This window comes from Mytilus edulis, chromosome 13 (assembly GCF_963676685.1).
Source record: "Mytilus edulis chromosome 13, xbMytEdul2.2, whole genome shotgun sequence".
NCBI classification, from domain to species: domain Eukaryota; kingdom Metazoa; phylum Mollusca; class Bivalvia; order Mytilida; family Mytilidae; genus Mytilus; species Mytilus edulis.
The window spans coordinates 6,609,922-6,632,815 of record NC_092356.1 but is presented as its reverse complement, the minus strand read 5'-3'; the positions used below and the strand labels follow the sequence as shown (position 1 = coordinate 6,632,815).

At 31.8% G+C, this 22,894-nt stretch overlaps 1 protein-coding gene and 1 long non-coding RNA gene across 2 annotated transcripts in view; one reads left to right on the top strand and one right to left on the bottom strand.

Moving 5' to 3' along the window:
* Nucleotides 1–628: 628 nt before the first annotated feature.
* On the bottom strand, nucleotides 629–4,108 carry LOC139500778 (uncharacterized). The gene is made up of 4 exons (XR_011658359.1): nucleotides 3,970–4,108; nucleotides 2,513–2,624; nucleotides 1,655–1,721; nucleotides 629–767 (listed from the first exon to the last, which is right to left on the bottom strand). It is a non-coding gene; the product is annotated as an uncharacterized lncRNA (long non-coding RNA).
* Nucleotides 4,109–12,442: 8,334 nt separating this feature from the next.
* LOC139501997 (fibrinogen-like protein A) overlaps nucleotides 12,443–22,894 on the top strand; it is a 29,382-nt gene continuing 18,930 nt past the window's right edge. Inside the window, exons 1-2 of the mRNA XM_071291317.1 lie at nucleotides 12,443–12,500; nucleotides 22,554–22,730. Of these exons, the coding sequence (XP_071147418.1) occupies nucleotides 12,443–12,500; nucleotides 22,554–22,730 (235 nt within the window). The remainder of the gene's footprint in view (nucleotides 12,501–22,553; nucleotides 22,731–22,894) is intronic.

Sequence of the window (22,894 nt, the reverse complement as noted above, 5' to 3'; positions counted from 1 at the left end):
AAAGATACCAGAGGGACAGTCAAACACGTAAATCGAAAAAAAAAACTGACAACGCCATGGCTAAAAATGAAAACGACAAACAGACAAATAAAAGTACACATGTCACAACATAAGCAAATGTGGTTTCTTATCTAGAAAACACATTACACTAATCTAATGACCATTACTCCTCTACATCTCTGACTGGTCAGTGTGTTTTTCCCGCACTTTTCGTGTTAATTTGACACTCTCAACGCAGCTTTATTCTCTAATATTTGCCAGAAATTCAGAATAACACCATGCAATATAGGGGAAGTGAGATCAAATACATATTTCCTAAGTCAAAAATCGAACAGTATAAGAATTTTATAACTAACGTGCCTAGTAAACAACGAAATAAGAGACCAAAAGAATTTCAAAAGAATTTGAATAATGATATCAAAATCCCAACGTATGTCAACAAAACCAGATAAAGAAATTCAAACAGCACATAAGTTTCAATTGGACGTGGCTGATCTTTCTCTCCACATCAAATAAGTTTAGAATGAAATTTCAAAGTAACAATTGACACAACAACAATCCAGGAGCATATGAAAGACCACTGATGCCATAATGACCAATCTTTGAGTCGCATTAAAAAGGAACATAATTCTATTTTAATAATGTTTTATTTCATTAGATTTTTAAGAGTAGTGTCAAAAAATATCAATCACCATGTGAATCACAAATTTGTTTAAGAGGAAGAAATCAAGTCCAATGTGTTCAGTCTTTTGTATCCAAAACCAGTCCTGAATAAATTAAAATACGAATAAAAATAAATTAACATAAATAATGATAGAATACACAGATTAATTAACAAGAAAACACATAAGCAAAAGCTCTAACCTGGTCAATCTGAAAAATTTGATGTATAGCCATTATCCAAGGGTTTATAGATCAACTCGCTTAAAAGATATTGTTAAGGTGGTACCCAACACTTTCACTAAAATTAATTTGGCTCGTTTAATTTTCATAAAATTTTGTCAAAGACCCTTTAACAAAAATATAAAAATTTCATTAATTTTGAACCAACCGTTTTGTCAGAAAAATTACACTGGTTATATAGCAGTTTGACAAACACCAATTTTGATCATTGAGAAGCTAAATATTGATTTTACAACACAACGTAATCAAAACGTTTAGATGACTTTACAGAGTTATCTCCCTGTAGTGTTAGGTCCCACATTCAAAGAGAGTATATCTGATTTATCGGAAGGATTTCAAATTGTGCTTTATATTTGATTATCAATGCACTGGAGCCCTAATCTTGAATATTTTTTTGTCAACTATTGTTGATTTATTATTATTCTATTCTTTAGGTATAAATTTCCGTGGGTCTCGTGCTTATAGGTGACATTCAACAAAATACAAATTTCGGACAGGTTGTATGCAGATTTTGACAAATCCACGAAATCACTTTTTTTGGGGCAATTCATGAAAATATGTACCCACGAAAATATATAAATTTACAGTAATAATATGTGTGACATATCACAAAATTATGTTCGTCTTTGTATTATACGTTCAACAACGTAGCTGCTGTTGGCGTTTACTGTTTGCTTAAGGTCTTTTTAATATATCTACCACATATCCATCTACTATGTTTACATGGTTAGATAGTACTGTATATACGTACCGTTGCAAATTGTTGAGGTTACTTCTTAGTTGGACATACTCCACGTGATGCCACCACTTCACCAGCGCTGTAAACATATAGGAGATTTTTTCTTAAGCATGTATTAATTATAACCTCTTTTATTACGCATTAACTGATGGTGTCAAAAAAAAGTTTCTAGTTAGGGAGGGCAACTTAAAAAAGTGCATAAGAAATTTTGGATTTCAATGTAATATACAATGTATATGATATAAGCATTTTGAGTTTCGGAAAAATGGGCTAAAATTGAATAGTATTCAGATACAACGGGTTTTCATCTATTTTATTTTCAATAAGAATCAGTATTCATAAACTATGATGTCGTTTATCTGGTTGTCTATAACCTACATTATGGAAATTTATTAGACAACCACCTTCGTCTTACATTATTTTGAATTAAATTCAGTTTGCATTTTGATTTGATACTGTTTTTGACAAAACAGGTTTTATTAGTTTAGACATATTTATTTATCACGATGTAGAATAGTAACGGACTTATTGTTTTTTTTCTGCGTTTCAGCACTAATCTGATTCAGCAACGAACTTATCAGGTTTTAATTGAAGACGGAATGACACATAATGGGCCACATAGACGATTCAAAATCGCAAGTGTTTGTGTTGATATGATTACGGACGGCACCAATAATCGAGTTTGCAATATTCTTCATTTTGTGTCTGTACCACTCATGGCTTTTCAAACAACTCCACACTTTGAAAGTTGAACTGAATTTTTTTTAATCGACTCTATAAAAATATGTAACAATATATTGTATATAACCTTAACTTCGCAAAGCTGTTAATAAAGTAAAATGCACCAATCAATGAGTAAAGAGCACTTACTTGCAGTTCAGTACACATTCGTTGGAATACGTTTTCCCAGTCATTGAACACACAGGATCATATATCATACCACATGCGCACAAACCATCTTCTGCAGTTGCTAACGTACATCCTACAAAAAAAAAACACGTCATTAAGAAAAGATGAACAAAATGTAAAATCACCAAAAATACCAAACTCCGAGAAAAATTTAAAGCGGAAAGTCCTTAATCAGGTAGAAACGTTAGGACGAAAAGACATACAAAAAATACATAAATTAAGTAAAGATTTACATAGCTTAGTTTCTTAAAAATTTCTTCATTAATCAACGGGGAATTCGAATGAATAGATAATGTATAAATAAGAAAATACCGGTATCAAATCAGGAATAAGAAATGTTATCCATTCGTTTGATTTGTTTGAGCTTATGATTTTTTCTATTTGCTTAGGGACTCTCCGTTTAGAATTTAACTCGGAGTTCAGTATTTTTGTTATTTTACTTTTTTGTGTATCATAAATTACTAAATGATACAGGAAAGCAATGAGTTAAGTGACTTTATTCACGCATTTTTGTATATATAATGGAATTTGATGCAACTGTCATACAAGTGAGAGGTTTATCGCTATAAAACCAGGTTTAATACACCATTTTCTACATTTGAAATGCCTGTACCAAGTGAGGAATATGACTGTGTTGTTCATTCGTTGATGTGTTTTATTTGGATCAAAACTCTAACTAGGATTAACAATAAGAAAGCTCATATCAAAGGGAACATGTGTACTAAATTTGAAGTTGATTGGACTTCATCTTAATAAAAAATTACCTTTACCAAAAACTATACCTGAAGCGGGACAGACGGACGGACAAACGAACGAACGGACGGACAGACGAACAAACGGACGCAGAGACCAGAACACATATTGACCCATCAACTATCGTAAGTTGGGCATACAAACATGTTAAAGACAAAGGATAGTGAGGTATTTCTATAAAGTTTTACTAAGTATCTGGTTGTTACTGAGTGCTTATGAACGAAAGCATAATGTAAAGTCTAACTGTACCAGTCATCTCAGTGTAATAAATCTTAAGCCAGGAAAGTCTAATCAAATATTGTTCACTGGAGAAAATTTTGGTTTCTTATTCATTTATTCATTTTATTCATTTTTTTTTAAAATTTTTGTAAAACTTGTTGATAATAAATTGATGTGCAATTATAAATAAAAGAGCACATGAAGGAAACTTAATTAACAATGCTTCTCCAACCAAAAAAGGTTGCTTTTACTTAGCCTTGTGGTATTTAATCTTTAGTTTGACTTTTGTTTCGGATACATGGCATTGGTACATAGACTGAAAAAAGTAAACTCACAAAAAAACTTAACTCGTAGAAGACTTTAAAACTGACTAATGATTAAAACAAGGAAACACGTAATTGAGAAAATGCAATAAGCATAAACATATCATGTAAATTATAACTTACCCAAAACAGCAAGCAACAAACATACAGTAATGAACTTATTCATGGTGACAAGTTTTTGTTTTTCCTGTTCTTTACTAGGTGGTTGTAAGTATCAGATACCCAGTGTCCAACACTGCTTCTTTTTATACTTATTGCATGACATTTATGATGAACATTAAACAAATATATACATTACATGTTGTAAACGTTATCATCTTGATTTTACGTGCCTGTAATTTGAATGAATCAACTTTGAAGTGTTACGATTAACTTTGTTCTTCATTATACATTTGAAGTACAATAAACATCGATCCGTACCGAATTTACTTTAAAACATGTATAGTTTACTAATTCTTATCTTTTGAAAACAAGTATGTATTCATTACGGTTGTACCAGTTGGTAAAACACAATAAAAGTATAAATATAAATGTTATTGCATGTTCTACATTATACTATTATAATAAGTATTTTTATTATTTTATTGACGGATCATCTTTTAAGAGGATCAAAACAAATGCAAATGTCATTTTGTCTTTCTGTATAAATGTTGAATATAAATCTTACTTCAAAATGGTTGATAAAAGTGATAGACTACCACTTCATGCATCTTTGATTCCCGCATTCTGAAAACGTTCGTGAAAGAAACACCGAAGATGAAACGTGACCCCCAGATTTTTTTTTTACAGAAAACGTTTACGTTATAGAGATCTGTTCTTTAGATCTGTCATCCAAATTTATCATTTTTATAAATTCACTGTTTGTAAAAATATGAATTATTCGAAATACTAAGTATTTTCGTATCCCAGGCATGTATAACCTTGGCCGTATGTGGCACAACTTTTGGAATTTTAGATCATTAATGCTCATCAACCTTGTACTTCACCTGTTTGCGAAGACCAGACAACGACAACCCATTGATTCAATGTACTTGTTTAGCTTTCTAACTATTTTGATCTGAGCGTCACTGATGGGGGTTATCTAGACGAAACGTGCGTCTGCCAGGTTAAATTATAAGCCTGGTACCTTTGATAGCTATTATCAGGCAGACTCCTAGTGTAGTATCAAGAGATAATTTCAGGAATGATTCAACTGTGAGAGACAAACATTTTGTTAAGAGTTGATGAAAACTATGACCATGCAATCGAACTCAAGATTCTATCAGTATGCACAAACATTGCAACATGAAAATATTTAGCAAAAATTTAGTGCATGCTCAATATTTTAAATTTCACAGAGGATGCCTCACTGCACTATGTAACAAAGAAAGGCCTGAATTAAATAAAGCATAAAACAAGATGAGCATCAACTCCCCGTAAATGAAATAGAATATATATCTACATATATATATAAGAAAAATTTAAGCAATGTCCGTATGCTGGTAACATATAAGAAAAAGATAATAACAGTTTCAATGCATCACTGCATTTTTTACTAGTACTTTCACTGCTTTCGCAGATCTTCAAGTAATGTGACTTGTATATATATATATAAAACCATTGATTGACGTTAACAATAGTATGACGTTAACAAATACAAGGGAGACTACTAATGTCATTTTAAGTCTTTAAAATGTTACGTTAAAATTAGAATATCATTTATCATTTAATCCCGGGTTGAAAATGTTTATGAATAATTCTTCTTTCTTCCTCCGGACGGAGAAAATCATTTTGACGATTAACCATATACAATTGGAATATTTTAAATCGTCCATTAGAACAACGATGGAAATGGTCGTTTGCCCTGATGAGTGTTAAATCTTCATGGTTGGTTTGCTGTCTATGTATAGTCATTCTTGTCCACAGTTCCAACATAGAATTCCTCACAATTTGAACATATGAGAGAATAGATGACGTATGAACTTTTACAAGACATATTTTGCTTAACAGTAAAAGGCTTTCCATTTTTGAAATAAATTGAACTTTTTTCTATTAAATTTGGACAAGTCATACATCTTTTATCGGTACATTTTTCTTTTACAATTGTCACAGTTTCATTAAAGTCAAATTTTGAAGACGTTAAATATCGTTTCAGACTTTTCGACTGTCTTTTGCTGTTGATAATCTTCTTTTTCTGTAAGACTTTGTACATTCTTTCACTTATGTGTAAATTTGTTTCAATTTGTCGCATGAAACTAAATATGTCATAATCTCGCGGATTATAAGTTGTGACAAACGGAATAATTTTGTTTAAATTGTTCGATGATTCCTCGGTAGTTTCGGATCGCCGTGATTCTGTTACAATTGGTCCTTTTGTCAGTGCCTTTTGAATTCCGTAATTTATTTCTTGTACCGAGTATTGTTGCTTCTTTAAATACGCTTTTAATTCTTCCTGTCTTTTATTGCGTAATATGTCTGTACTTGTAATAGTAATTATTATTTAATTATTCTTGACGCTAGATTAAAAGGTATATTTAATTTTACATGTTTTGGATGGTTTGAGTAAAATTTTAGATACATATGTGTACTTTCTTCTCATATATTTTATGAAAGTATGATACTAACCCCTAACGGGAAAGATTGTGCCTGATATTCATATGATAAAGACATAATCTTTCAATCAGTTTAATTGAGGTCTGGAGCTGGCATGTCAGTTAACTGCTAGTAGTCTGTTGTTATTTATGTATAATTGTCATTTTATTTATTTTCTTTTGTTACATCTTCTGTCATCGGACTCGGGCTTCTCTTGAACTGAATTTTAATGTAAGTATTGTTATGCGTTTACTTTTCTACATTGGCCAGAGGTATAGGGGGAGGGTTGAGATCTCATAAACATGTTTAACTCCGCCGCAATGTTGCGCCTGTCCCAAGTCAGGAGCCTCTGCAACCTTTGTTTGTCTTGTATGATTTTTAATTTTAGTTTCTTGTGTATAATTCGGAGTTTAGTATGACGTTCATTATCACTGTACTAGTATACATATTTTTAAGGGGCCAGCTGAAGGACGTCTACGGGTGCGGGAATTTCTCGCTACATTGAAGACCCTTGGTTGTCTGCTCTATGGTCGGGTTGTTGTCGCTTTGACACATTCCTCATTTCCTTTTTTAATTTTATCAGTGTCTTTAGAGAAGATATCTTTGACAATTTCATTGTCTTTCGTTATAATTACCAAAATATTCAAAAACGGCATTTCCCTGACATTTCTGTTAATAGTGAAACACACATGTTGATTTAAAGAGTTTAAATCAGAATGAAAATCTGAGACAGATATATCCGAATTCCAAATTATAAAACAATCGTCAAGAAATCGTTTCCAGTTTTGACGTATGTTAATTGCAAATTCATTTCCGTACTTGTGACCCATTTTTTCGTATAATAATTGTTCCAAACATCCAAGTACCAAAGTTGCATATGAAGGCGCCATTTTAGTACCCATAGCTGTTCCTTTTTTTCTGATGATAGTATGTGACGTTAAAGTAAAAAATATTTCTTTCTAGTATAAGTTTCAAAGATGCAAGGATAAATTCTTTTGTTAATCTGTTTTCAATGACGTTTTCCGTATTTTCTAACCAATATTTTACAGCTGTAATTCTTAGTCATGAGGGATATTTGTGTATAGGCTGACAATATCAAAAGTAATGAGTTCTGAATTCGGGTTTACAGTTTTTGGTAGATGATTTAAAAATTCCAAATCGTCTCGTGTAAAACTTTGAACTTCATGACAGTTCATAATAGTTTATTTTGACTCTTGAACTTCAATTGACCCTTATATATTTTCAGCCTGTTTTGTCTTAGTTTTGGAATCATTTAATAGTGATATTTACTCAGCCAGTGGTTTCCGGATCCGAAACCATTCTTGTAATCAAGAAATCTACAGAATTGTCATCTCGTCAACAAGTTTGGTTGTTGTTTCTTTGACATTTCCGTTACAATTTGTTTTACTAAAATCAGCAAAGACTCTTCGTAACAACAACTGATACAAAAATTAAAAAAACAGAAATTTATCCTGATGAACTATCTTTAAATATAGCTAATACTAATAATGAACACTGCCTTTCCCTCGATGTAACTCATTAAGCTTAATAGCAAGACAATAACAATCAAAACCAAGGAGTAAATAAAGACTCACAACAGTTACCTATTCTGACATCGGACTCGGACTTCTTTTAAAGAGAGTTTTAATGTGCGTATTGGTCTGTGTTTTTTTTCTACCTTTGCTAGAGGTATAGGGAGAGGGTTGAGATATATAAAAATAAAAACACACACATTTAACCCCACCGCATGTTTGCGCCTTTTCCCTAGTCAGTATGAATTTGAATTTTAGTTTCTTTTTTTCATATGTGGAGTTTAGTATGACGTTCCATATCACTGAACTAGTATACATTTTTGTTTAGGGGCCACCTTAAGCACGTCTCCGGGTGTGGGATTTTCTCGCTGCATTGCAAACCTTTTATTGGCCTTCGGCTGTTATCTTCTGTTTGGTTGTTGTCTCTTTGACACATTCGTCGTTCCAATTTCAATATTTTCAATTGTTTATAAAATTTTATAATGGATGTATTTGCTCGGTTCGATGCTATATTATTATGGATGTATTTGCTCGGTTCGATACTATATTATTATGGATGTATTTGCACGGGTCGATGCTATATTATGATGGCTGTATTTGCTCGGTTCGATACTATATTACTATGGATGTATTTGCACGGGTCGATGCTATATTATGATGGCTGTATTTGCCACGGTCGATGCTATATTATGATGGCTGTATTTGCTCGGTTCGATGCTATATTACTATGGATATATTTGCACGGTCGATGCTATATTATGATGGCTGTATTTGCTCGGTTCGATGCTATATTATTATGGATGTATTTGCACGGACGATGCTATATCAATATAGATGTATTTGCACTGTCGATGCTATATTATTATGGCTGTATTTGCACCGGTCGATGCTATATTATTATGGATGTATTTGCACGGTCGATGCTATATCATTAAGGCTGTATTTGCAAGGTCGATGCTATATTATTATGGCTGAATTTGCACAGTCGATGCTATATTATTATGGATGTATTTGCACGGTCGATGCTATATTTTTATGGCTGTATATGCACGGTCGATGCTATACTATATTATAATGGATGTATTTGCACGGTCGATGCTATATTGTTATGGATGTATATGCACGGGTCGATGCTATACTATATTATTATGAATGTATTTGCACGGTCGATGCTATATTGTTATGGATGTGTATGCACGGGTCGATGCTATAGTATATTATTATGGATATATTTGCACGGACGATGCTATATTTTTATGGCTGTATATGCACGGTCGATGCTATACTATATTATGATGTATGTATTTGCACGGTCGATGCTATATTGTTATGGATGTATATGCACGGGTCGATGCTATACTATATTATGATGGATGTATTTGCACGGTCGATGCTATATTTTTATGACTGTATATGCACGGTCGATGCTATACTATATTATGATGGATGTATTTGCATGGTCGATGCTATATTGTTATGGATGTATATGCACGGGTCGATGCTATACTATATTATTATGGATATATTTGCACGGACGATGCTATATTATAATGGCTGTATTTGCACGGTCGATGATATATTATTGTGGATGCATTTGCACGGTCGATGCTATATTATTATGGATGTATTTGCAAGGTCGATGCCTTATTATTATTGATGTATTTGCACTTTCGATGCTATATTATTGTTGATGTATTTGCTTGGTTCGATGCTATATTATTATGAATGTATTTGCTTGGTTTGATGCTATATTATTATGGATGGATTTGCACAGCCGATGCTATATTATTATGACTGTATTTGCACGATAGATGCTATATCATTATGGCTGTATTTGCACGGTAGATGCTATATCATTATGGCTGTATTTGCACGGTCGATGCTATATTATTATGGCTGTATTTGCTGGGTAGATGCTATTTTATTATGGATGTATTTGCACGGTCGATGCTATATTATTATGGATGTATTAGCACGGTCGATGCTATATTATTATAGATCTAGATGTATATGCACGGTCGATGCTATATTATTATAGATATATTTGCACGGTCAATGCTATATTACTATGGATGTATTTGCACGGGTCGATGCTATATTATGATGGCTGTATTTGCTACGGTCGATGCTATATTATGATGGCTATATTTGCTCGGTTCGATACTATATTAATATGGCTGTATTTGCACGGTCGATGCTATATTATGATGGCTGTATTTGCTCGGTTCAATGCTATATTATTATGGATGCATTTGCACGGACGATGCTATATCATAATGGATGTATTTGCACTGTCGATGCTATATTATTATGGCTGTATTTGCACAGGTCAATGCTATATTGTTATGGATGTATTCGCACGGTCGATGCTATATCATTATGGCTGTATTTGCAAGGTCGATGCTATATTATTATGGCTGTATTTGCACGGTCGATGCTATATTATTATGGATGTATTTGCACGGTAGATGCTATATTTTTATGGCTGTATGTGCACGGTCGATGCTATACTATATTATGATGGATGTATTTGCACGGTCGATGCTATATTGTTATGGATGTATATGCACGGGTCGATGCTATACTATATTATTATGGATGTATTTGCACGGTCGATGCTATATTGTTATGGATGTATATGCACGGGTCGATGCTATACTATATTATTATGGATATATTTGCACGGACGATGCTATATTTTCATGGCTGTATATGCACGGTCGATGCTATACTTTATTATGATGGATGTATTTGCACGGTCGATGCTATATTGTTATGGATTTATATGCACGGGTCGATGCTATACTATATTATGATGGATGTATTTGCACGGTCGATGCTATATTTTTATGGCTGTATATGCACGGTCGATGCTATACTATATTATGATGGATGTATTTGCACGGTCGATGCTATATTTTTATGGATGTATATGCACGGGTCGATGCTATACTATATTATTATGGATATATTTGAACGGACGATGCTATATTATTATGGCTGTATTTGCACGGTCGATGCTATATTATTGTGGATGCATTTGCACGGTCGATGCTATATTATTATGGATATATTTGCTCGGTTCGATGCTTTATTATTATGACTGTATTTGCTTGGTTCGATGCTATATTATTATGGCTGTTTTTGCACGGTTCGATACTATATTATTATGGCTGTTTTTGCACGGTCGATGCTATATTATTATGGCTATATTTGCACGGTCGATGCTTTATTATTATGGATGTATTTGCACTGTCGATGCTGTATTATTATAGATGTATTTGCACTGTCGATGCTATATTATTATAGATGTATTTGCACGGTCGATGCTATATTATCATAGATGTATTTGCACGGTCGATGCTATATTATTATGGCTGTATTTGCACGGTAGATGCTATATTATTATGGATGTATTTGCTCGGTTCGATGCTATATTATTATGGATGTATTTGTTCGGTCGATGCCATCTAATTATGGCTGTATTTGCACGGTCGATGCTATATTATTATGGCTGTATTCACACGGTCGATGCTATATTATTATGGCTGTATTTGCACGGTCGATGCTATATTATTATGACTGTATTTGCTCGGTTCGATGCTATCTTATTATGGCTGTATTTGCACGGTCGATGCTATATTATTATGGATGTATTTGCTCGGTTCGATGCTATATTATTATGGCTGTATTTGCACGGTCGATGCTATATTATTATGGATGTATTTTCTCGGTTCGATCCTATGTTATTATGGATGCATTTTGAAAGGAACTGGTGGGTTAGAGCATTCCATTTGAATAACAGTTGTGTTTAATTCCATCTCATATAGTCCTTAATACTGCAGAAAGCATTAATATTTCAGACAGGAAGACAATCAGGGGAATTTGCTCGTTAATATTTGTATTAATTTACGATTGTAATTGAATGTTATCGTTGAATAAATTATGTCACTAAATATAAAATAAAGGAAGCATGACTTAAAATTAAAAAATTCTTAAAATTGTAAAACCTTTGTTGTACTTTGGTACCTTTGTTAATCGATAGAATCATGTATAATTTAAAGTTTGTAGCTCAAAATGTTCTATGTTTCCTGTATTTATTAAATTATTAACATCAAATATTGAAAAATATTTAGTTTATTGTCATATAAATCAAGCAAACTAAGTGCGAGAAATCTAAAACGTACGTGTCGCATGGAAAAGATAAAATAAAATCTATGAACATTTATTTTTATATGAAATTCATATAGTGACGTTTCTAATGTTCATCTTATGACAAGACAAAATGTTTTTACTTTACACAGTATTAGTTATTCTACAAATATCTCTTCCTTTTTCTTTCGCATTGACGGATTTAAAACGTAATTTGTTTGATAAGCAGGAAAATAAGAGAATTATTTCCAGTAACACGACAGTTTCGATTGATATCGTGCGATCATCAGTTGAATGCGCAGGTGTGTGTTCTTTAGTCCAGCAGTGTTGTTCTACAAGCTATGAGTACACCAGAAACTGAGACAACTGACAATTCAAACATTATGGTGAAGATTCCAGGTAATTGAAAACCTTTTTTAACTTTAGATATTCAACATTATGCGTACATGTGTTTAATATTTGTAACTATATAGATTTTGGTGAGGTTCGTGTTGTTTATTATTGGTTTTCTATGTTGTGTCATGTGTACTATTGTTTGTCCTTTTCATTTTTAGCCATGGCGTTGTCAGTTTATTTTCGATTTATGAGTTTGACTGTCCCTTTAGTCCTTTCGTCCCTATTTGAAAACCCTTGTCAACTTATCATAGTTTTTGAAGACTTAAGTTTCAAACGCTTAATGTTTGAAATAAAGTTATACATAAAAGAGTTAATAGCATCAAACCAAATTTTAATGATATGATATCTATCAATAATTTTGTCTAATGCTAAGTTCGTTTCTGTGTGTGTTACATGTTAATGTTGTGTCGTCGTTCTCCTCTTATATTTGATGCGTTTCCTTCAGTTTTATTTTTTGACCCGAATTCTTTTTTTGTTTCGATTTTTAAACATCGGTATACTACTGTCGCCTTTATTTTAATCTGGAAAACAAACTTTTTTCTTTTCAATATAGGATTGAAGGCCTTTTTAAAGCAATTTTTGTGTGTAAAACTCGAGAAAACACTCACAAACAAATACTGATATGTTTGTGAGTGATTTGGTCCAGTTTATACACCAATAAATTCCTTGAAAAAAATGTTTTTTCCATATATTTCTTTACAATTTGAGACTAAGAACATAATTTTTCACACTCGTAAACTCTACCACACGTTAAATGTATACTTGTGTCATTGAATTGGCCTGGCGCATGAATATATTTGTTGGTTAATGCAAAAGTATTTACTACTTGAAATTTGCAATCTGATAAAAACTAACTACAAAAACTTATGTATCATTCAAATTAATCGAATCATAAAAGAATTATTAATGTTTAAGTTCTGTTACTTAATTGTTCGATAAACAATGCTATATTTGCGTTGGTTTGTTTTGCAAAAAGGACCATTTTCTGGTTTTTTTCTGCTCCGTTATTGATTTACTATTTATCTATTTTATTCCAATACAAAAAAAGTTATTTCAAAAAACAGTATAGCCAACATTCTGTATGTATAAGTAAGCATAACATTTTGTGGAAGCAACATCAGCAAACAATTTAAAAATATTAATCCTGACAAAGGAAAACTCAAGAAAAGTCATTTAGAGGTTTCTAACAAAATTTTCATTTTCTGGCTTCTTGTAGCTACCAATGATGTTATATATTAGTAGTCCATAGGTTATATTAATAACAGTGGTAATTAAATCATAGAAATCCTGAATTCGGGGGAAATTTTGAAACGGAAAGTCTCTAATCAAATGGCAAAATCAAAAGCTCAAACACATCAAACAAACGGATAACAATTGTCATATTCCTTTCTTGGTGGAGGCGTTTTCTTATTTAAAAAATGGTGGATTGAACTTTGCTTAACCTCTTACATGTATGACAGTCACATCAAATTTCTTATATTTTAAACTATGCGTGATCAAAACAAACAGACATGATTTCAAAAATAGGAATACAGCAGTCAACATTGTTTTATAATCTCAATCACAATAAAAAAAATATGTAATAAAGAAGCACAAAATAGCATATAGACCAAGCATATTAGCAAAAGCTTTCTAATTGGTACTTCCTTGATCTATACCAAATCTTTCACATAAGGTGTTATACCACCAAATCATAGTACGTCACATCCGGTTACATACGAAAAAGCATAAACAAAATGCAAACTACATATCATAATAAAGGCAACAGTAGTATACCGTTGTTCAAAGGTCATTTTATAAATCGATTGATTACAATGTGAAGCCAAGATTTTTTTATCCAATTTAATATATTATGTCCTTTCTGCAGATCAAAGCAACCTTAAACCAAGAGACTGCAGTGACCTTCCCCCTTGCACGAGAAGCGGAGTATTTGAAATATACCCGGATGTCACTAACAAGATCGATGTATATTGTGATATGGATACTAACGGCGGTGGATGGACGGTATATAAAATTAATAAAATCAAAAACATCAAATAAAAAAAAAATAAAAAAAAAGGCTCATGAACCAATTGAACAAATGCTCAAGTCAAGTCGAGGCAAGAAATCAGATATCGGTATAAGAGAGAAACATTAAAGATCCATTTGAGAAACAAAGTATGGCCATTTTGAAATTTTATGATAAAGTTGAAATTCAAAGCCGTATTATGCCTAGAGTAAACATTATATCCAGATAGTCTTGTCAGTAGCAATAAACCTTTGACCATGAATAGACAAATTCTACCTACATGCGTAGCAGATGAAACAAAAGCCAAAAAAAAAAAAAAAAAAATTTCAATACAACATTCCAGGTTATGATATATATCACTAGTTAACGTCACATATAATAGAATAAAATAAAAAGAAACAATTGCAGACATAAGTTATGCAAAACCTTATTTCACAGTAGTTTATTATTAATAGATACACCTGAAGGGTGTCTAAATATAAAAAAGAAGATGTGGTATGATTGCCAATGAGACAACTATCCACAAAAGACCAAAATAAAACAGACATTAACAACTATAGGTCACCGTACGGCCTTCAACAATGAGCAAAGCCCATCCCGCATAGTCAGCTATAAAAGGCCCCGATAAGACAATGTAAAACAATTCAAAGACTAAAGACTTCTATATTCTATGAATCTTGAAATGTAAAACTATCAGAAATGTGAAACCGTCAGTAGACGCTTTATATTTCTGAATAATGGATGCATAAGGAGGGACGAATTGACGTATTATAATAGATATCCAATTTGCATTTGTGAAATTGAATACTGATAGTAGCAAAGGAAGTTATTGTTGGATCTAATTTGACTAGAATTGTAAGTTTTACTGTCAAATATCGGTAGTTTTCTCTTTATTATCAAATAGTTGAAATGGTTTCACCTTTTGCACATATTGACAAATGCCAGTCTGATAGAAGTATAGAACATGTGTCCTTAATTTCTAAATATTGATCTTGCAACTTTTGTTTAAAAAAAACACTTTTTGAATAAACTCATCATAGATACAAGGACTAAATTTTGTATATACGCCAGACGCGCGTTTCGTCTGCAAAAGACTCATCAGTGATGCTCGAATCCAAAAAAGTTAAAAAGGCCAAATAAAGTACGAAGTTGAAGAGCATGAATCATCTTTATCACGTTCATGATTTTTGTAAATGGGATGTGACGGTAGATGTATAACTTCAACTTACCTTTATAAAGTTCAAAAACACATCTCGTACAAGCGGACTACGTGAATTATTTCACTACGGATCACAGGCAATAAGGAACTGGACACCCTTTAATATCTGTATTTTATAATGAGTGTTAGTGAAGACTCTTAGAATTAATCTAAGAAATGTCCTGACTCGATTCTCATACATGTCATTATCCTTAAAACGTCTCGTTAAACAGGCTCTTGCTTTGTTTAATTAGTGTTTTGATATGTATAAACTTGACATGATTTTGAATTAAAAAATGCTGCAGTAGTTATCTCGTCATATCGAGAAGCGTTTAGTACAGTGATTTTGTCATAGTTTGGTTTAGTGGGAGATGATCAAGTTAAATTAAATCAGTTCTATTCTAACAAGCAAATAAAAAGCAAATGGAATGCTTGAATCTGTATAGTAAGTCAAACAATCTACATAAGAAATGTTGTTTGTGTGTTTCAGCCCAATATTGATAGTTTTATTTGAAAACGCTTTAAAAAAGCAAAGTTACACAATATACCTTGAACTGACTAAGAAGGAAAACAAAATTAATTTGGAGAGTTTAATCGGCAAAGTGTACTGTAAACAATATAACGTTTGGTGGCTTGTCTTCGTATGCAAATGGTACTACTACGAGTGTCTTGTAAAAGAATTAGGATTAAATGTGCACTCGAATTAACCCACATACAAACACATCTTATAACAAGAATGAGATTTTGGTTGCTCTTCGGTCTTTTATTGCTTCAGTGAACATTTTATTGAGCAGTAAATAGGTGGACTAACACTTGTTTGTATCAGTTACAAAAGCTACACAACATTCCATACAAACAACCGTATATTATCGGCTCCACTACATGTTTGACGAAAAAAATGTCTGCCAAAGATTATTTCCTCAGTAAAAGAAAAACTGTTTACTCGTGTAGTGGTATTACCCATATGAGGATTCTAAAATCTAGACAATTTTAAATCTTGATCTTTCTCTGAAATAAGTTTTATTAAAACTTTGATTTTTAAACTTTGTAAAACACGACCATTCCCCATCAGACATGAGGTTATCGTAATTAGTAATCGTAATCAGTTGTAATCGATTAAATTTTGCAGTGTACTCTTATGTAATCATAAATCATTCATTATCTGATTACAAATAATCGCAATGTTATAGATTACAAACAAAAACAAACAAGTGAAATCATGATTACTTTTAGACTACTTATATATAATATTTCAAATGATTACTTACTGATTACAAATTATACTTTTTATATACAGACTAAAAGAAAATCCTCATACTAATGCTAAGCATGATTGGTCATTGTTTAGTATGATTGATCATTGTTTAGTATGATTGATCATTGTTTAGTATCATTGATCATTGTTTAGTATGATTGATCATTGATTAGTATGATTGATCATTGTTTAGTATGATTGGTCATTGCTCAGCATGATTGATCATTGTTTAGTATGATTGATGCTATTTGATTTTAATAGTGTCAGTTCACTCATGCTTTACGGAATGTAGGGTGCAACTATATGGGTTAATTAAACAGTGAGTTTTTGTGATCTACGATATGTGTTTTTCTACATATTTTGTTGTTCTCTTGGAATGCCAAAAAATCTTCAAATATAAAAATGTTTAGTACAAATGTACTAATTTTGTTATTTTTTTCTACTGTCATGGTCGACTTATGACGATAACGCAAATTTTCACAATTTTTATAACAAAAATTCTACAAGTTTTGATTATTTGTTTTCTTTACATGTTTGAATAGAAATATGAATTTTGCAATCCTGTATTTAATAAGAAAATAAACTGCATACATATTTATTGATAATTCTAGTCAAATCAATTAAATTTTAATTATTCAAGCTCACCTATTGTTAGCTGTAAAAATCAAGGTATTGATTTAACACCTGTAAAAACCTTAAGTGTCAGTTCCGCCCACAAAGACAAAAAGGCTACTTTCCAATTAGATAATTATCATTTGTTAATTTATTTTTTTTAGTTAAAAATATATTTTGGACTTAATAATCTAAAAATGAAAACCAATGGAATTCTTGTAACAAAGAAAGCAGAGAGACATTTACTATCAAAATCATGTCAAATAAATTATAGTATATGAATCATATTCTAGGACGTTTAGGACACTGGCCTTCTTTATTTTCTTTTTTCTTTTAAATTTCATGGTAGACATTTTACTTTCACAATCATTTAGATGTTATATATCTAGTTTGTTATTAATGTTATGACATCAATATACCAAGAAACTAAATCTATAACATCTTAAAGATTGTGAAAGTAAAATGTCTGCCATATAGTTAAGAAATAATAAATAAAATTAAGAAGTCCAGTGGCTAAAAGGTCTTGAATAATGGTTTATATAATAATATAATAAATGTCCTTACTTTTTATTGGAATTTTGAAACCAGGAAATAAAGTTATATTATCTAACAAAACAAATATTTCACTGCTCATTTTCCAAATTCTTTTAACATGTCTAATTCTAAAATAAAACAAAAACACAACTATTAATTCACATAAGTTTATTATGGAATGATCTAATGTTTAAAAAAGCTTGTTTTCAATATCAATTAAAGTATACACTGTATTGAATTTCACAATTATGATTAGTTTAAAGAAAAGTAATGTAAAGAAAAATCCTCTTATAGAAATGATTAACAATGTTTTTCAACATAAAAATGGTAGCATACGCTATAAAAATATTACTTTGGGATACCATACGACATATTTTTGTAAACAGACCACAAAACAAGTAAAACATGATACACAGTGGAATGCGTGATCTGTTTGATGGATTTTTTCTTATTGACAACATATTTGATTTTTTAGGAAGATTTTTTCCAACAAATTGTCGACATTCTTTTGGGAACGAACTGTGCGCTTCGCCTAATTTCTATTCCTATTTTCATACGAGTTTGATAATCTTTCAGACGAAAAAAAAAAGATCGAAAAAACCACAGGTCATCTAATTTTACAATCAGATATATTGATGTCGTTCTTTCAATTAGCAATTAAAACTTTTCAAATTTACTTCTAAAGAACATGAAATTGAAGAGTCGACAGACACGGCTTCTTTGCTCCATTCTTAGACTTATACCTAGAATTTGACATGAGAGGTCATTTTAGTACAAGAATTTATGACAAACGATTCGATTTTCATATTTAAATTAAAAAATCCCTCCCTTCAGAAGCAATATCCCAACGTCAAGCATTTTTCTGAAAAAAAATAATAAACTATCTGATACAATTGTTGATGTTATATTAGCTATAAACAAAGATACTCACATGATTTACTACCTTTAATTAATGGTATGAAGTTCCTTTAACAAAATATTTGAATATTTATTTGTTGGTATTGTTTGAAATCAAAAAGACTTAAGTGTCTTAATTAAAAATGATAGAATTTGTTTATACTTTGCCTGCAAAAATGTAGTTTTTATTGATATATGTTCAAAATATAATAAATTAAGGATGTATTCCTCTGACGTTTCAGTTTGAAATCTCGTTCTTGAATTATTTCCAAAGCATGTGATACAAGTGGAAAATATAAATGAAATTAAAAAATATTGTACTCAAACACAACTCTATCAAACTCGTCAAAATTGGATATTTTCAAAAGGCCATAGCAAAAAAAGAAGTGCACCACCATATTTTTCTTCACTAATTTTTTTTTACAGTTTTATAAACCCAAAAATCAGGTTAAGAAGAAAATGTTTAATTCTAGAAATTTTCGACTCCTCAGAGGTGTACATCCTTAACACAGTAATGTCTAACTAAACAAAACCATGATAAGATTACTGGACTATACGCTCATCGGTATGACGAGGGCACTACCCGTGATTGTTATCATCGGAGATACCGGGGGACGGTTAGTCAAATATATGTTTTGTGCTTTTATTGAAGTATTTTTGTTTACAAACATAATCATGCATTGATATATTTTTAGATCGTACAGCGGCGCGTCGACAGTGTTGTTGATTTCTACAGATTCTTGAGTGACTACAAGAATGGGTTTGGAAGTGTTTCCGAAAACCACTGGTTTGGTGAGGATCAGTATTGAATTGTTCAGGTAATAAAACAAGAGCGGCATAAACTAAAAGAATATTTGAAAGACTATTTCAATATATATTTTTTTGGAATATAAGCCATACCATTTTTGAGCATTAAAGAACAAGTAAACAATGATATGATCACAACTTTGAAACTATACATTTTGTAAATTAAATTTGTAAATAGAAAACTCAAATTTATCATCGGTACAAGTACTTCATTCGTAAATTCAAATCTATATTCAGACAACTTATACGTTCAGGTATTTCACATCCAATCTTTATGGTTATATACTATGCAAAGCACAAAAATGTAGATATTTACCTCAGAAGATAACTAAACTAATACGCAGACGTATTTAGATGTAAATTACTAAATAACAACGGACAAACTTCTATTAATTTACGAACGTACATAATACATCACTATTATGAATAATGAACTGTGCTTAACACAGTTATATCAACGCCTAAAACAAGTGACGTCACAGGTAACTTTTTGAATATAGCATAAAATTAGGAATGTTTATTTTATTAAGATCTCCCGGATCGTTTGTCAATTTCAGGGCTGGGTAAACAATATCACCGTTAAATTTAGGATGTGCTATTCTGCTAAAAATAAGTTTGCTTGAGCAATAATTTAAACATATTCTATATACATATATCAAAGAATTCAGTAAGGCTTTGAAAAAATGTATAGAAAATAAATTTCTGCCTACATGATTTACCAGTTACAACAAAATACTACGTCGCGACATTCGCAGACATAACAAACTTATTGTGACAAATAAACTCCGTAAAGCGCTGCCAATTGAATAAAGGAAACACTGTCCGAAATTTACAAATTAACAATAGGAAAAGAAAAATTATCCCTTTTGTCATTAGTATTTCTGCGGTGTAGAACTAAAATAGAAAATATTTAATTTATTTAAAGTTAGTTACTTTGAGTTAATGTGGGCAGTACCTTTAGAGAACTCTTATTTATTGAACGAAACGATCTTATCAAGATAAGGGTAAATGTTGTTAAATGTATCAATTAGATATAATTTTAAATCTTTACTCAGTTTGGCAATAACAGTAAAGGAACACGTCTGCTATTACATGGGCACAATTGGTGACTATTGATCCGAGTACAGAGTTATTTCTTACTCAGTTTGGCAATAACAGTACAGGAACACGTCTGCTATTACAGAGGCACAATTGGTGCCTTAAGATTCGAGTACAGAGTTATTTCTTACTGAGTTTGGCAATAACAGTAAAGGAACACGTCTGCTATTACAGGGGCACAATTGGTACCTTTAGATCCGAGTACAGAGTTATTTCTTACTCAGTTTGGCAATAACAGTAAAGGAACACGTCTGCTATTACAGGGGCACAATTGGTGCCTTTAGATCCGAGTACAGAGTTATTTCTTACTGAGTTTGGCAATAATAGTAAAGGAACACGTCTGCTATTACAGGGGCACAATTGGTGCCTATAGATCCGAGTACAGAGTTATTTCTTACTGAGTTTAGCAATAACAGTAAAGGAACACGTCTGCTATTACAGGGGCACAATTGGTGCCTTTAGATCCGAGTACAGAGTTATTTCTTACTGAGTTTGGCAATACCAGTAAAGGAACACGTCTGCTATTACAGGGGCACAATTGGTGCCTTTAGATCCGAGTACAGGGTTATTTCTTACTCAGTTTGGCAATAATAGTAAAGGAACACGTCTGCTATTACAGGGGCACAATTGGTGCCTATAGATCCGAATACAGAGTTATTTCTTACTCAGTTTGGCAATAACAGTGAAGGAACACGTCTGCTATTACAGGGGCACAAATGGTGCCTATAGATCCGAGTACAGAGTTATTTCTTACTCAGTTTGGCAATAACAGTAAAGGAACACGTTTGCTATTACAGGGGCACAATTGGTGCCTATAGATCTGAGTACAGAGTTATTTCGTAATGCATTTCTTTGAGACAATAAATAAATATAAAAAAAACAACCACCTGCGTGTTTTCAATCGTTATAGTGTGTTGTTCTACTTTGGGACAATTTATATCAAAATTATAGAAAACTTCATCGGCTTTAACTCAAAATACGGACAATGTTATGTATATAGGGTCTTGAAATCTTTTGACAGCTTCCCAAGTACCAACTTTTTAATCTTTTTTCAGCTGGACCAAATCACTACTTTACTTTAAAATAAATGACCTATTTTTTTTACAGTGTAATTTATTTCTGCTTGCTATTTAAGGCATAACACATGAAGAAATATATTTGAAAGAGGTATAAAAATAAATGGCAAGCAACACCCTGTCAACACTAGGGACTATATTCCTTGACAACGAAAATCAAAGGACGATAACTGTGAACTCGAACCAATAAAAATACCTTCAACCTGCCGACAAACTATCAAAATAAACCATCAAAAGCACGTTATTTATTTAAAACATCCAAAAGAATTATTAGCAGTCCAAAAATAGTTTAATCCATTTTATCATGTTTTTTATCCGAATGAACTTATACATACATGAGTCACTAAAATATGTCCTCTTGTTGTTGTTTTTTCAGTACAACTGAGAAAGTAAGAAAACAAATGTCAATCGACTAAAAATAGCGTTTTCTTATTTCAGAATTGCTTCATTATCAGAGTCATAGTATCAACGGTTGAATTCGTTTTCCAATTTCAGAAATTTCAAAATCCAAAGCAATTTGTGTAATCCTTTAACACTAATATGATCATCCATACAATCTCTTTTTTTTTAGGTAACGACAATTTACATGTTTTAACGACATCAAGAAACTATGTCGTGAGATTTGAAATGCATGATTTCAAAAACAATACTGCTTACGCAGAATATCAAGCATTTAAAGTTGACAATGAAGCTTCACAATACAGGCCTAGGTTACATTTACTGGATACAAGGGCAATAGTTATCAAAAGTACCAGGATTATAATTTTATACGCCAGACGTGCGTTTCGTCTACATAAGACTCATCAGTGACGCTCAGATCAAAATAGTTAAAAAAGCCAAATAAATACAAAGTTGAAGAGCATTGAGGACCCAAAATTCCAAAAAGTTGTGCCATATACGGCTAAGGTAATC